Source organism: Periophthalmus magnuspinnatus, chromosome 12 (assembly GCF_009829125.3).
Source record: "Periophthalmus magnuspinnatus isolate fPerMag1 chromosome 12, fPerMag1.2.pri, whole genome shotgun sequence".
In the NCBI taxonomy this organism is placed as follows: Eukaryota; Metazoa; Chordata; class Actinopteri; order Gobiiformes; family Gobiidae; genus Periophthalmus; species Periophthalmus magnuspinnatus.
In genome coordinates this window covers 14,682,426-14,698,696 of record NC_047137.1, presented here as the reverse complement: position 1 = coordinate 14,698,696, position 16,271 = coordinate 14,682,426, and the positions used below count along the sequence as shown (strand labels likewise).

The 16,271-nt window shown below is 41.2% G+C and overlaps 1 protein-coding gene across 2 annotated transcripts in view; it reads left to right on the top strand.

The window, feature by feature from the left end:
* Nucleotides 1-16,271, top strand: part of plxna4 (plexin A4) — a 384,761-nt gene that overhangs the window by 197,449 nt on the left and 171,041 nt on the right. For both annotated transcript variants that reach the window (XM_033975929.2, XM_033975930.2), the window contains exon 4: nucleotides 7,843-7,971. In XM_033975929.2, the coding sequence (XP_033831820.1) occupies nucleotides 7,843-7,971 (129 nt within the window). The remainder of the gene's footprint in view (nucleotides 1-7,842; nucleotides 7,972-16,271) is intronic.

Below are 16,271 nucleotides of genomic sequence, written 5' to 3'. Positions count from 1 at the left end.
CGATACAGGGAGTTTAAGGTAGAATTTCTTCAGTTTGGAGTAAAAAATACTTCCTGATCAATACTTCCTGGGCCGACAAAAATTGGTCTGAGGTCCGAATTTGGCCCCGGGGCCGTAGTTTGGACAGCCCTGACTTAGACGGTACAGATTGGCTTTCTGTTGGGTAAAATGTCTGTATCTTAAACCACTTCAAAATACACAACACATTTTTATACACATTTGAAAAACTTGTAGAAAAGTAATGTAATGTCATAACACTGTTTGGACCTTAGTACTGTGTGTAGTGTATAAGCAAAAGAGAGGTTCATTACTGTAGGACAGAAGTATATACATAAGCACTACTAGTCAAAGGTCTGGACACATCCTCTCATTCAATGTAGTAAAGAGGAAAAAAAAGTTAAATGATTACTACTACTACTACTACTACTACTACTACTACTACTACTACTACTACTACTACTACTACTACTACTACTACTACTACTTATTACTACGAGTGACAGTATCTCAGTTGGCAGAGTTCGTCCACTGATCTGAAGGTTGACAGCTCTCGACATAAACATTATCGGTTGAGTGCTCAGATCCACTGCAGTTCCATTGTCGTTGTGTCCTTGGGCAAGACACTTGACTGACGTGGCTTTGTGTGTGAATGTGTGTGTGAATGTGTGTGTGAATGTGTGTGTGTGAGTGTGTGAGTAAAGTGCTTTGAGTGCCTTGAAGGCCATAGTTCCATATATGTTACTTCATATATTTCCTGTCTTCTTTATGTATAAAATAGTACAAATAAAGACTTGTTCCCATGGAGATGCTTTACCTGGATAGTTCCACAGTATGGCATTAATTCTAATTCTTCCATGGATAAAGGTCTTAGCAGTAAACAAATCCTGCAGTTTAATACATCCCGTCTAATCGTTGGCGTGTTTTATGCCGCAGTGTGGAACATTCCAGATGAAGCTCTAACATCTCCATGGAAACGAGCAGGTGGCGTACCCTGCACCAAGTTACAAAGTGCAGCTTTAAAATATACAAACATTCACTCAGTTCTATTTATTTTTGTTCAGCTTGACCTCTAATACATAAAGATTTTTTACCTACTACTACTACTACTACTACTACTACTACTACTACTACTACTACTACTACTGCTACTACTACTGTTACTACTGCTACAACTACTGCTACTACTACTGCTACTACTACTGTTACTGCTACTACTACTACTACTACTACTACTACTGCTACTGCTACTACTACTACTACTGCTACTACTACTACTGCTACTACTGCTACTGCTATTGCTGCTGCTACTACTACTGCTACTACTACTGCTACTATTACTGCTACTATTACTACTACTACAACTACTAATACTACTACTGCTGCTACTGCTGCTACTTTTGCTGCAACTACTGCTGGGACTATTACTGCTGCTACTACTACTTCTACTACTACTGCTATTGCTGCTGCTCCTACTACTGCTACTGCTGCTACTTCCGCTACTTCTACTACTACTACTACTACTCCTGCTACTGCTACTATTCAGTTTCCATGTATTTTAGTTTCGTTCTACCTCTTAACTAATAGACACAAATGTTTTACTCTAAACTTTCTCACTGATGACTAATGTAAAATAATAAGATCCAATTTTCTTCTTAAATTTACATTAACTCCAACTTTGACCCAAAAAAACCCACTTTGAACTCCAACTTTTGCACAAACCCCTCCACCCCTCCCACCCCCACCCACCCCCCGCTCCTCCTCCGTCCCCGTCTTGTCCGCCCCGATCCCTCCGAGACCGCAGATACCAGGATGCACACCGCCGCCGCCGCCGCCGCCGCCGCTCCCACGTGTCCAATTGTTTAGCCTGTTCTCAGATCGAAAGATAACATACAGACGCTTCCCCCTTTTTACCCTTTACCTTCCCCGGAGACGACGGGACGCGGGAAAAACACAAGATGGGACGAACGCCAAAAGACCTCCTACTCCTCCGCCGCTTCTCCTCCGTTCAAAACCGTATCTGTCGTTCTATTATACACGATTTACACCAACACAGCCCAGCTCAAATTAGCCCGAAGTCCCCGTAGATTAGATAACCTTACACTGTTCAACGTGGCCTTCTGTGTCCGACTTCTTTCTTTCTCTCTTTCTTCTTTCACCAATCCCTCCCTCCCTCCATCTCTTTCGCTCCCCGTCTGCTCCTTTTTCTTCGCAACTGACCCAAGCGACTACAATTGTTCCCAGTGAAAGTTTATAAGCCCTTTCATACAGAAAAGAGGAGGAGGGGGAGAGATGGAGGATCAGCGCAGCAAAGCCAAGTAGCAGCAGGTTGTGAAGCGAGAGAAAGAAAGAAAGAAAAAAAAGGAAGGAGAGAAAGAGCGAAAGAGCAGAGAGAGGTGAGGGATGGGGCCTGCTTTGTAAAATGTCATGTTGTGAAAGTGGATATCAGGAAAAGCACCAGGGACTCAGCTGCTGGGGCCAGTCTACTCCGGTCTCCCTTTGAAATAGATGGATTATAGTAATGTGTGTGTGGAGCTGGTAATGGTGATGAATGGGGCCAGTGTTAAGTATGGAAATGCACAATGTGAGAATATTGTATTTTACGCAAACTTTTGGGGTTATGTGGTTTGTACGTCGAGCAGGAGTGGTGTTTTTTAGCTTTCTGCCGTGTTATAATGTCATTCCATCATCAAAAACACGCCTGAACCCCCCGTACTGTTAGCTGTACGATTCTGTACAAGGCTCCGCCCACAAGTGTACATCACCCACGCTACTGCTACTGCTACTACTACTACTACTACCGCTACTGCTACAACTACTACTGCTACTGCTACAACTACTGCTGCTACTACTGCTACTGCTACTGCTACTGCTGCTACTGCTACTACTACTACTGCTACTGCTGCTACTACTACTACTACTGCTACTGCTACTGCTGCTACTACTACTACTACTACTGCTACAACTGCTACTGCTACTGCTACTACTACTACTGCTACAACTACTACTGTTACTGCTGCAACTACTACTACTGCTACTACCGCTACTGCTACTACCACTACTACTACTACTACTGCTACAAGTAGTACTGCTACTATTGCTGCTACAACTGCTACTACTGTCAGTGTTAAGTATGGAAATGCACAATGTGAGAATATTGTATTTCACACAAACTTTTGGGGTTATGTGGTTTGTACGTCGAGCAGGAGTAGTATTTTTTAGCTTTCTGCCATGTTATAATGTCATTCCATCTTCAAAAACACGCCTGAACCCCCTGTACTGTTAGCTGTACGATTCTGTACAAGGCTCCGCCCACAAGTGTACATCACCCACGCTACAGCTACTGCTGCTACTGCTACTGCTACTGCTACTGCTACAACTACTGCTGCTACTACTGCTACTGCTACTGCTACTGCTACTGCTACAACTACTGCTGCTACTACTGCTACTGCTACTGCTGCTACTACTGTCAGTGTTAAGTATGGAAATACACAATGTGAGAATATTGTATTTCACACAAACTTTTGGGGTTATGTGGTTTGCAGGTCGAGCAGGAGTGGTATTTTTTTTAGCTTTCTGCTATGTTATAACATGGTTCCCTCATCAAAAACACGCCTGAACCCCCTGTACTGTTAGCTGTACGATTCTGTACAAGACTCCGCCCACAAGTGTACATCACCCACGCTCCCACACGCATGACAACTCTATAAATGCACAAAAACATGAGACAAATCTGTACACAGCAACTTGACAAAACTGGTGTGATGTGCAGTAGTTTCATTAGTGGGATTGTGTTATGATAGTGCTCTGAAGGGGGGGCGACGTAGCGCAGGGAGCAGCGGGAGGCGGGGCTCAGAGAATTAAAAATGGAAGTGAAACTGATCTATGTTAATGTTGTTTTCTGTGAACTTAGCATTTTCGAAACAATAAAAGGTAACTTAGTGATCTAAATATGTTGTGTGTTAGTAGTTAATACCCCACAGAAGTAAAATACTCCACTTTAGTGATTATTTTTATCATTTTTCTGAGTGTAATTCATTGTCTTAAAAAACTTTTAGTGCAGTATTTTTCAACCTTTTGAGCCACGAGTTATTTGTAAAGAACTCTTGGCCAACCACCAAATAAACACGACCAAATCAAAACTTTTATAAAGAAATGGTTTATAGAATGTCTCAAAAATTGGTTAAGGTTCACTTCTCTGTTCTCACGGTCCTCTGCATTTGACCCATCCTTCAATACCACTGGGTCAATCCGTGAGGTGCAGTGGACCCGTCTTCATCTGAATAATCTGACCTATGTTCCTGTTTTGAGTTGAATATTGTCCACAGTCTGGTTCTTTCATTTCTGCAGTTTTAGTGACCATTATACTTTCTTTTTGGTGTAGAACTTTGCTCAGAATACTCCAAAATGAAGTATATATATGAAATGTATCTTTCATATCAAATCTGAAATCCATATTTTTTTCAAGGCCCACCTGGCAACACCTCAAGGCACTTCTGCTGAAACTCAAGGTTTTATTTTGAGACACAGTACCACTCAAAAGTTTGTACGCACCAACTCAATGTTTTTGTTTTATTTATTTTTACTACTTTCAGCATTTTATATACATACAGAAGACATCAGATATATGAAACAAGATATATGGAATTATGTAGCAAAAAAAAAGGGAAATAACTACTATTTTTTATTTATTTATTTTTTATATTTTACATTTAAATTGTCAAAGTATTCACCCTTTACTTTGTCAAAAAATATTGAGTAGTTATTAAACTTTTTTTCCCTTTTAATATATAATTCCATATATATATTGTTTCATATATTTGATGTCTTCCATATGTTTAAAATATAAAAAGTAAAAAACAAAACAAAAAACAAACAAACAAAATAAATAAATAAATAAATAAATAAATAAATAAATAAATAAATAAATAAAATAAAAATAAATAAAAATAAATAAATAAATAAATAAATAAAATAAAAATAAATAAAAATAAATAAATAAATAAATAAATAACAAACAAAAAAACAAAAAACAAACATTGAATGAGATGGTGTGTCCATACTGCCTCCAGCCTCAAGGGGTCACTATCCAAACCATTAAGTACTATTCTTATTATTTATGTACCCCTGAAGTAGACTGTTTGGGTCTATTTTGGGAGATTTGGGGTTCAAATCCAGCTCTACCCTGTTTATACCTTTGCTCTGTCCTTGGGCAAGACACTTCTCCATCTCTATATATTTATGTGAATGTTAGCTTGATATTAAAGGTTCACTTTGTAACTTTTTTGGTTGAGAGTCCGCCATTTCCTTAATCTAACATATACTTAAACCTTAAATCTATGTAGACAAACAGGTGATACCTTTTGTCCAAGTTACAGGTCAGATCTGTGGAGTGGCAAACCCGTTGGCAAGCATGTTTTGCAGTGTATTCCTTTAGCAATAAAAACACCTTGAAAAACTGCAAGGAAGATAAGTTTTAATGGTGTACTGTGGAATTTTCTGGGCAAAGCAATACCGTTTCGATGTTCCCCTTTAATACCTGACGAATTAAAATGTGTACGAAATAAGAACGTGCGCCTTTGACTCAAACCTATTGTACTAAACCACTTACACTTGAGATAAAATTAGCCTACTTTGTCGTCAGCGCATTAATCTTGCAGAGCGTGTGCTGTCTGCTCCACCACCTGCCTCCCATCCAATTATCCCACGTTTGGGCTTCTACCTGTGGGCCCTTCAAAAAACCACCACCAAAAAAAAAAAACAAAAAAAAAAAACCCTAGACTTCATCACAACTTTAACAAGAGGAGCTTCACACCTGTCCAACAGCGACGCCTCCGCTCCACATGGGGGCGCTGAGACTGCTGGGCCGGGCACGTGTCAGTACAAAGTGTTACTGGGGATTTCATACGGCGGGGGATTAGATTGAGATGTCATTCGGAGCAGGCAGAAATAGACTAAATGTGGTACAGCGGAGTAGGGAAGGTGTTGGCGCTCTGGAGAATGGTTTAGTTTAGGTTACGTTACAGCTGGAGTGCGCAGTAATCAGTGTAGTAATTTGCCAGGATCGTCTCATGGGAATACTATCTGGAAAAATGCATGCGAGTCAGTGGTGGTTCGAATCCCGCGCTTGATGTAAACCGCACAGGGCTAGCCAGGATTCTAAAAGGTGTGAAATCACTCATTAGGGGCTTGAATGACTACGCTAAATAGGACTCAGACACAGTTCACACTTAGCGTAGCACAATAGACCTACCCAACGAACAGAAACTTTAAACAGTAGATGTTTTGTGTTTGTCGTAACGTTTGACAAAAAGATAGAACAGAACTCGGGGAAAGCTTTAACAGTGTTTATTTACAGGAGTAAAAGTGCAAAAATGACGGTAGATCAGTCTGTGAGTCGGAAGCGGGGTGTTTGCCGTGGTTCAAGGATAGAGCGTGAGTAGCAGAGACGGAGACGGAGACGGGACGGACAGGACCGGTAGAACTGAGCGAGTCCAGGGAGCGGGATCTGGAGGAGCAAAAGTATACAGTTTATAAAAGTCAAAAAGCGAAAAAACATGAACTGAGCCAAGCAGGGAGTACCACGGAGATACACGGACGATCTGGCGCCGAGTGTCAGGTCCTGGCTGCTCTTATCCTCCCCAGGTGCAGCTGATTGTAGATTAGCTCCAGGTGTGCACGGGAGGAGCCAAGATGTCCGCCCCCGCTCCAGGCTCTGACACAGAAGGAAGGGAAGAAAGAACAAAAAAGGCAGGACAGACAGGGATGGTGACAGTGTTTCAGCGTAGCTAGCAACTCTGTTCAGACAGATATAAGTTTTCTTTTTCTTTTGCCATCATTGGTTGAGCGGTCGGATCCGGCTCTCACAGATAAATGCTGTCGTTGCGTCCTTAGGCAAGACACTCAATCCAGTTTTTTTCATAATATGTTAACGTTTCTACAACAACAGGAGCTCAGTTCGCAGCGTGTTTGTCCACAGATCCGAAGATCGACTGTTCGAATCCCGCTCTCAAATCCCGGTGCGATTCGTAGCCTGTATAGAATCCACAGCCTCATACGAAATAATACAACCCCAAAGATGATGGCAGCGCCCGTGGCAACTTCCGGAATAAGGTGTATCGCATATATCAGGAGCAAAGTTTGACAGCGTACTGCACTTTACTACGGCTGATACTTCATAATATAGTGTCGCTCGGAGCGGGTTGAAACAGCAGGCCTATGTGATGTACAGTCTGTGAATGGGGAAGTAAACAGATGTTACAAACAACCTCAAACGTGTTGATTATCCCTATACGAGTGTGTGTGCGTATGTATAATTGTGTGTGTGTTGCTCTTTCTGCTGAGTAAACTCCTGGAGGCTTTAGCAGCTCCTCTCTCACATGAGCCTAATTAATGTGACCTTCTCTGAACATATTGACACTGCAGCACAGGTTTTTGGATATGGCGCAGGAAAGTCACAGCCGTCACGTTTGTAGTAAAAGTAACGTGTGTGTTCTCCGGCAAAATTGGTGAATCTAATGGACTTTTTGTTAATTAAAGAGCTCGTATTACGCTGTTTTCTGATGTTGCTTCCTCTGTCTCTTCACAAACAGACCTGGAGTTGTGTTTTTGTTTCATTTACACATGTACATTTACAATAAAAAAATGAAAAATTGGACAAAACACAACTCCAGGGATGTTTCTGATGAGGTAATAACATTATAGCGTCTTAAAGATCACAAGAGTCAATATATTCTTTTATTCTCGCTTGGTAAAAAATACAGAATAAGATACTTTATACAACAGAATATGGAGGATGTTTTTGTAATATCTAAATCTAACGTAAACATGCCTTGTGTTTTCTAGATCCGTGTTGACGACTCCTCCCGAGCGCTGCAGTATGAGACGGTCCAAGCTGTGACCAGTGGACCCATCCTGAGGGACATGGCCTTCTCCTCTGACCACCACCACCTCTACGTCATGTCCGAAACTCAGGTCTGTTTGATTCTATCGCGCGCTCAAGTCCATAGATTTGAAAGTATTCGCTTGCATCTTCCTGTTCTAGTCGTATTCTCCAGCTTCATCCTCATTAGACGCCATTTTGAGAACTTTTCGCAGTTCAAAAGCTATATGGAACAACATTTTATTATGAGCGCCATGGCAACAATGTTATCTTTTAATCTCTCTAAAACTTATGGATCGCATACTCTGTTTTTAAGTGTAGTATCCTAGTTTTTCTAAAGCGCTAACAAAGTAAACGTTCATTGGCTGATATCTACGGTTTCAGGTTCCTGTTATAGGCGCCATTTTGAGGACTTTTGACCGTTCATAATCCAATTTTAATTACCGTAAATTTCGGATTATAAGCCGCTACTTTTTTTCCACGCTTTGAACCCTGCGGCTTTTACAGCAGTGCGGCTTATATATGGAATTTTACTGGATAACGACCCCTGGGGGGCGCTCTCTAGCTGTAAACGTAAAAGTGAGACAGACGTGGGGAAAGATTCTGCTCTGAAGAATTCACTAGTTTTGATTTTGAACGATCATTTTGCGCATCATGAAATGGATATGATGCAGTTTTTAAGATAAAGAAACAGAAAGGAAACAGAGCAGGGGTCGGCCTTTAACACGCAAAGAGCCATTTGGACCCACTTTCCACATAAAATAAAACACTGGGAGCCGCAAATACTTTTTGACATCTAAAATGAAGATAACACTGTATAATAACAATAATGTAACGGAATAATGTAGGTTTTACTTTCACGGACAAGCCTTCTACACGTGGCAGATAAATATGGCAAAAACAACTTAAGTGCATAAAAAAATACAACTCACCAAACCGCTGCATCATGCATCGCGCTGATTATGTGATAATGTCTACTCTACTCCGCAGTTTCTTTAAAAAAACAACAACAAAAAAACTCTAAAGGCGTATCGTTTAATCCCAGGTGCTTATTCTCCATGTGCCAAAGCAGTTTTGAAGGTTTCATTGCCTTATTTGCTTTTCCCGTATGTTACGCAGAGCGGACTGTGCGCGTGAGTCACCTGTAGCGACAAACCCAGATTTTAAGTAGGCATTGTCTGTTAAATTTATCTTTCTTTTTCTTGGAGATCGTAGTCTCCTCTTCTGGCTCCTCAGTTGTCCTTTTCCCCTTTGTTAAAAAGATCTCCAAAGACTTTTGTTTTGGCTCATTTTCACTCGCTTGTGGCTCTACTTTTGTGCGTCGTGTCTGATGTGTTATACGTGATACGTCACCGCGGAGACAAGAGCAGATAATATACTTGCTACTACATCAAATAGATTTCTGTGGCGATTTCCAGCAGGATTTTCATGATACATCTACGGACGAGCTTATTAGTGTGTCATTAGGGACGGGCCAAAGTTGCTCCTGACCCCTGTGCGCACAGCGTCTGAAAATCAGGGCTCTTTACGCAGGACTGTGAGCTGTGTCTGTGTTAGTTCCCAAGCCACGCAGAGCCGCAGTATGAGGCGGAAAGAGGCGCATGCGGCTCCGGAGCCGCGAGTTGCCGACCCCTGAAATAGAGCCACTGCACGTAAGCTCGACATCAATGAATCCAACTTGGTCAATGTAAAAAGACGACAAAAGTTTTCAGAGGAAATAAAAGCAGATTTTCCGTGTTGGTGCAGCTTTATTTTCTAAACCTGCAGATGTGTTCATCCCGTGTTGTTGTCGTGTTGGTGCCAATTTTCAGGCACAGTTTAAAAAAAAGTGTGTCGGTGCACCGTCTTTCTGTGTAAATATCTCATGTTACAATATGAAAACCTGCGGCTTTTATTCAGGTGCGGCTTATATATGTACAAAATTGATTTTCTCTTCAAATTTAGCTGGTGCGGCTTATATCAAGGTGCGCTCTGTAGTCCGAAATTTACGGTACATCAAATCTAGTGGCGTATTAATCCCTGAACAGAACTACAATATACTAAAGTGTAGTATTCTAGTTGCTATGCTAGTTTTAATGTAGTATCCTAGCGCTAACAAAGTGCACTTGTATTGTCTGATATCTGTGGGTTTCCGTCTGCTCTTAAAGACGCCATTTTGAGGACTTTTGACCATTCAAAATATAAGTTTAATTACATCAAATCAAAGTGATTCAGTCTCCTGTTATAGGCGCCATTTTGAGGACTTTTAATATTCATAATAGAATTTTAATTATATCAAATCAAGTGGAGTATTAATCCCTGAACAAAACTACAAAATACTTAAATGTAGTATCCTAGCTGTTCTGAAGCGCTAACAAATTGCACATTTTTTGTCTAATATCGGTGGGTTTCCATCTGCTGTTATAGGCGCCATTTTGAGGACTTTTGACGATTCGCAATCAAAGTTTAATTACATCAAATCAAGCTGATCCAATGTCCTGTTATAGGCGCCATTTTGAGGACTTTTGACCATTCACGATACAGTTTTAATTACATCAAATCAAGTTGATCCGTTCTCCTGTTATAGGCGCCATTTTGAGGACTTTTGACTATTCATAATACAATTTTAATTACATCAAATCAAGTGGAGTATTAATCCCTGAACAAAACTACAATATACTTAAATGTAGTATCCTAGCTGTTCTGAAGCGCTAACAAAGTGCACATTTTTTGTCTAATATCGGTGGGTTTCCATCTGCTGTTAGGGGCGCCATTTTGAGGACTTTTGACCATTCACAATCGAAGTTTAATTACATCAAATCAAGTTGATCCGTTCTCCTGTTTTAGGCGCCATTTTGAGGACTTTTGACCATTCACGATCCAACATTTAGTTTCAAATTGTTAATTACTACGACAAAAATCCCAGTTTTTCACCTCTCTCTGAATGGGAAACCGTATATATCGACGCCCTATTTTCTAACGCACACTTTTCTTACATCACAACATGCTACTTAGCGTTAGCATTTCAGACAAACACGTGGATGGCAGTGTGTTTTTTCCGTGGTCTCAGTGTTTTGTGTTGTGTGTGTGGATCTCAGGGCTGAATAAATGTGTGGTATTATATGGACTCAGACAGACCGGGTCCTTTTGTGTGTGATTGTGTCGTATAGTTTCGCACACAGTCTCTCTTAGTGCGTTTGATGACATGGAATGTGGAGCGAAATAGCAGAGCACTCTGGGTAATGGACCCGGGGCCTGTTGAAATAGCGGCGGAAAGGGCCCGACACGCAGCCCCGGTTCACGCAAATATACACAGCACTATACCATGTGACTCACCTCGTATAGACTACTACTTTGTACACAAGAAGAATCGAGACTCGTATGTAGGATTTTTGTGTATTTTTTTAACTTTTATAGTCACAAATAAATATGTAACATGGTTGAGAAAGGACTGGACAACGCTGGGATCCAGAATACACTTTTTTCACAAAGATTTGAGTCGGGTCACGGTTGAATATGAGTGTGATTGACAGGCGGATTAGCCAATCAGGGACATGCACGGTCTGTCCATGTCAAAACAAATATGGCTGTGACCAATGAGCTCTTTGTGTCACTGAAATAGACGAATTTGATTGGACGATCATGTTGTCGAAGGTGGGACCAGACTGATATCCCTCTGTATAAAAAAATGCATGTATTCTGGATTTGCCAGGCTTGGACAACGCGGGAGTGTAATTATAACAATGGTTTGAGATGTGATAGTTTAGTTAATTTTAGTTTTAATTTACAATAAAAAGTGACATATATTTACACATAATAGACTTAAAGGTGCTATATTACACAAAATTGACTCTTGTGAGCTTTAAGCCGTGTTAAAATGTTGTTACCTCCTCAAAAACAGACCTGGAGTTGTGTTTTGTTTCATTCACATGTTGGAGTAATCCTTTATTATTAGTCCGTCCACATCAAAACGCTCTGTTCCACCTTGTGATGTCATCAAGTGTCTACATTTTACCTTTAGTTCAGTAGAAATTGGCAATTCCAGGGTTGAAATTATTGATATTGTTAAGACGTTATTAATGTTCCACAGAAAGCATTCAGATTATTCTATGAAGATGAGCAGGTGACGGCATTAGGCCCAGTTACAGGTCAGATCTGTGGAAAGGCGACCGGTAACAATACATGTTTTTCATGATTTCAAGATGAACATTCAAAAGATATTCAAAAGAAGTAATTTAATAAATGTAAGATGAACTAGTCTTGACCCAGCAATAACTGCTCCATGGAGACAAGCAGGTGACTGAAACTACACCAAAAAAGTTCCATAGTACAGCTTTAAAGCTTTTATCTAACTGATTCACAAACCTTAAAAGAATATTGAGGTCTAAACCAAGTCCAAGCCAAGTCTAAACCAAAACTAAACCAGGTCTAAACCAAATCTAAACCAGGTCTAAAGCAGGTCTAAACCAGGACTAAACCAGGACTAAAGCAGGTCTAAACCAGGTCTAAACCAGGTCTAAACCAGGTCTAAACCAAATCTAAACCAGGTCTAAACCAAATCTAAACCAGGTCTAAACCAAATCTAAACCAGGTCTAAACCAGGTCTAAACCAGGACTAAACCAGGACTAAAGCAGGTCTAAAGCAGGACTAAACCAGGTCTAAACCAGGTCTAAACCAGGTCTAAACCAGGTCTAAACCAGGTCTAAACCAGGTCTAAACCAAATCTAAACCAGGTCTAAACCAGGACTAAACCAGGACTAAACCAGGACTAAAGCAGGACTAAACCAGGACTAAACCAAATCTAAACCAGGTCTAAACCAAATCTAAACCAGGTCTAAAGCAGGTCTAAACCAGGACTAAACCAGGACTAAAGCAGGTCTAAACCAGGTCTAAACCAGGTCTAAACCAGGTCTAAACCAAATCTAAACCAGGTCTAAACCAAATCTAAACCAGGTCTAAACCAGGTCTAAACCAGGACTAAACCAGGACTAAAGCAGGTCTAAAGCAGGACTAAACCAGGTCTAAACCAGGTCTAAACCAGGTCTAAACCAGGTCTAAACCAGGTCTAAACCAAATCTAAACCAGGTCTAAACCAGGACTAAACCAGGACTAAACCAGGACTAAAGCAGGACTAAACCAGGACTAAACCAAATCTAAACCAGGTCTAAACCAAATCTAAACCAGGTCTAAACCAGGTCTAAACCAGGTCTAAACCAGGTCTAAGCCAGGTCTAAACCAGGTCTAACCCAATATTCTCACTTAATGACCTATTTTTGTACCACATTTACAGATACACTGACTTCACATCATTTCACAAGATTTTCTCTAGAAGTAAAACGATAGAAACGACTTCAAAATATGATGTTGAATGTTTTTGTCATAGCAAACAATTAGGGCTTTTCTGCACAAACGTGTTAATAGTAGTTAATAAGCAGATTCTAAAGCTGTTTTTCTCTGCTCCAGTCCCGAGCCTCTGTCTGCGTTTACAGCCAGCCCGGGACCCAATAACAAATGAATTATTAAAGATAGCCAATTTCCATTTTACTCATTATGTACGATTCCTTTGTGTTTCACCATTAACACTCTGATTGTAGTTGTGGTGTTAGCGCTTTTATTTTCCATACCAATTAGCGTTATTAATTAGCTCGCGAATTTCCAAAAGCACTTGAAATGTAGTTGTAATTACTCTATTAGCCTACTTTGAATGACCTTCTCCAACAGCTGGGATTTTACATACAATCCAGCAGATGTAGACATCACCGAACCGTGCCAAAATATCAGACTTTGAAATTTGGGAGCATATGGGCTCTTAATTTTCCCTTTAATTTGCTGACGCTAGCTTTAGCCTTCATTTTCTCATGCCCTTGTTGTCCATTGTCTGTTGCCTGACACGATTATAGATTTGGGCGTCTGAAATCCATTCAGTTTGTAATAGGATTTGCAAATTAAATAAAGATTAGTCCTTGGTCCTTGGTGCTGATTTCTATTCTGGCTGGTTCCCATCATGACCGCACTGCAGAAGTCCAATATCCCTGTTTTATTGTGAAGGCCAGGACTAAGCAAGCTCTAAAGCAGGTCTAAAGCAGGTCTGAAGCAGGTCTAAGGCAGGTCTAAAGCAGGTCTAAAGCGGGTCTGAAACAGGACTAAAGCAGGTCTAAAGCAGGTCTAAAGCAGGTCTAAAGCAGGTCTAAGGCAGGTCTAAAGCAGGTCTAAAGCGGGTCTGAAACAGGACTAAAGCAGGTCTAAAGCAGGTTTAAAGCGGGTCTAAAGCGGGTCTGAAACAGGTCTGAAGCAGGTCTAAAGCAGGTCTAAAGCAGGTCTAAAGCAGGTCTTGAGCAGGTCTAAAGTTAGTCCAAAGCAGGTCTAAAGCATGTTCGAAACAGGTTTAAAGCAGGTCTTAACCAGGTCTTAAGTAAGTCTAAAGAAGGTCTAAAGCAGGTCTGAAACAGGCCTAAAGCAGGTCTGAAATAGGTCTTAAGCAGATCTAAACCAAGTCTAAACCAGGGTCAAATACAGGTCTAAAGCAGATCTATACCAGGGCTAAACCAGGTCTAAACCAGGTCTTAACTAGGTCTAACCCAAGTCTAAAGCAGGGCCAAATGCAGGGCTAAACCAGGTCTAAACCAGGTGTAAACCAGGTCTAAACCAGGTCTAAACCATGTCTAAAGCAGGTCTAACCCAGGTCTAACCCAGGTCTAACCCAGGTCTAACCCAGGTCTAACCCAGATCTAACCCAGGTCTAACCCAGGTCTAACCCAGGTCTAACCCAGGTCTAAACCAGCCTTAAAACCCTATCACAAGAAACATATTTGAAAAAGTCATTTCTTTTCTTCCCCCCTGGTAACCACAGAGTAATGTGTCAGTTCTCTCATTATTAGTGATGGGCTCTGCTTTAATTGGAGCGGCTTTGTGTCTGTCTGTGACATCCTCACACACCCTCACACACCCTCACACACCCTCACACATCCTCACACACCCTCACACACCCTCACACACCCTCACACATCCTCACACACCCTCACACACCCTCACACATCCTCACACACCCTCACACATGTAATACTCTTTATTAGACGCTTACAAAGATATAGACGGTCCGGTCACAGATCAAACTTACGCCGGTCACTGAGAAAAATAGACTATAGGCTCGGTAATTAGCTTCGGTAGATAAAATGCTTCTAGTGAGAGAACTTGGGTCACTGTGGAGACATAGTGACATTTTAAGTTTGTAACAATAACAACTAAATCCTACAATTATTCCCAGAGTTGTGTTGTTGGCTGGTTAAGACGACAAAACAACAAATGTAAGGTTGTTGTTGTGTCGAAAATATAAAGCAGTAAGTGCAGTAAGAACAGGAGCAAGAGCCAATTGTTACTTTTAAAACAACAAGACCATTCGAAAGCCATTCACAAATGTACCTGATTAGTTCTTTAAGTGCAGATAGGGGAATATTTGTCATTACGGTGTTAACTGGACTGTAGTATTCAGTGCAGTAATGTGGATTATTCTCTTGTCTAGTGCAGTGATTATTGTAATGATACTGTAACAAAACAACAGAGCCAGCAGCTTACCGTCTGATTAATTATGTTCTATTCAATTCTAGTTTATTTCTATAGCACTTTTAAAGCAACTTGAGCTGGCCAAAGTGCTTCACATAAAAATCAATGAAAAATAAACGTACAGACATAAGAAAAACACAATAAAACACCAACGTATCCTGTCTAGCTAGTGTTAAATGCCAGGGAGAAGAGGTGGGTTTTCAGTGTAGGTTAAAGACTGAGAGGATCTGACAGGCAGAGGGCGCTGTTCCATAGTCACAGAAAAGGCTCTGTCACCTGACCTCTGACCTCAGGGCTCTGGGTGGGGTAAAGAGCTGCGGTAATTCCCTCAAATAAAGAGGACCCATAGAGCGCACACATTGTTACTGCAGTTCTGCCGTAACGTCTGACAGGAAGAACCAAAAAGACAGAACTCGGGAAAGTTTTAACAGTGTTTATTTACAGGAGTGCGAGTTCAAAAATGGCGGTAGATTAATCGGTGAGTCAGTGGCGGGGTGTTTGACGTGGTCCAGGGGTAGAGCGTGAGTAGTGGAGACGGAGACGGAGACGGGACGGACAGGACCGGTAGAGAAGAGCAGTGTCCAAGGAGCAAAAGTATCCAGTTTAGCAAAGTCAAAAAGCGGGAAAACTTGAACTGAGCCAAGCAGGGAGTACCACAGAGATACACGGACAATCTGGCGCCGACTGTCAGGTCCTGGCTGCTCTTATCCTCCCCAGGTGCAGCTGATTGTAGATTAGCTCCAGGTGTGTGAGGGAGGAGCCAAGATGTCCGCCCCCGCTCCAGGCTTTGACACAGAAGGGACGGGAGAAAGACCAAAAAAGGCAGGACAGACAGAGATCATAACAAGTTTA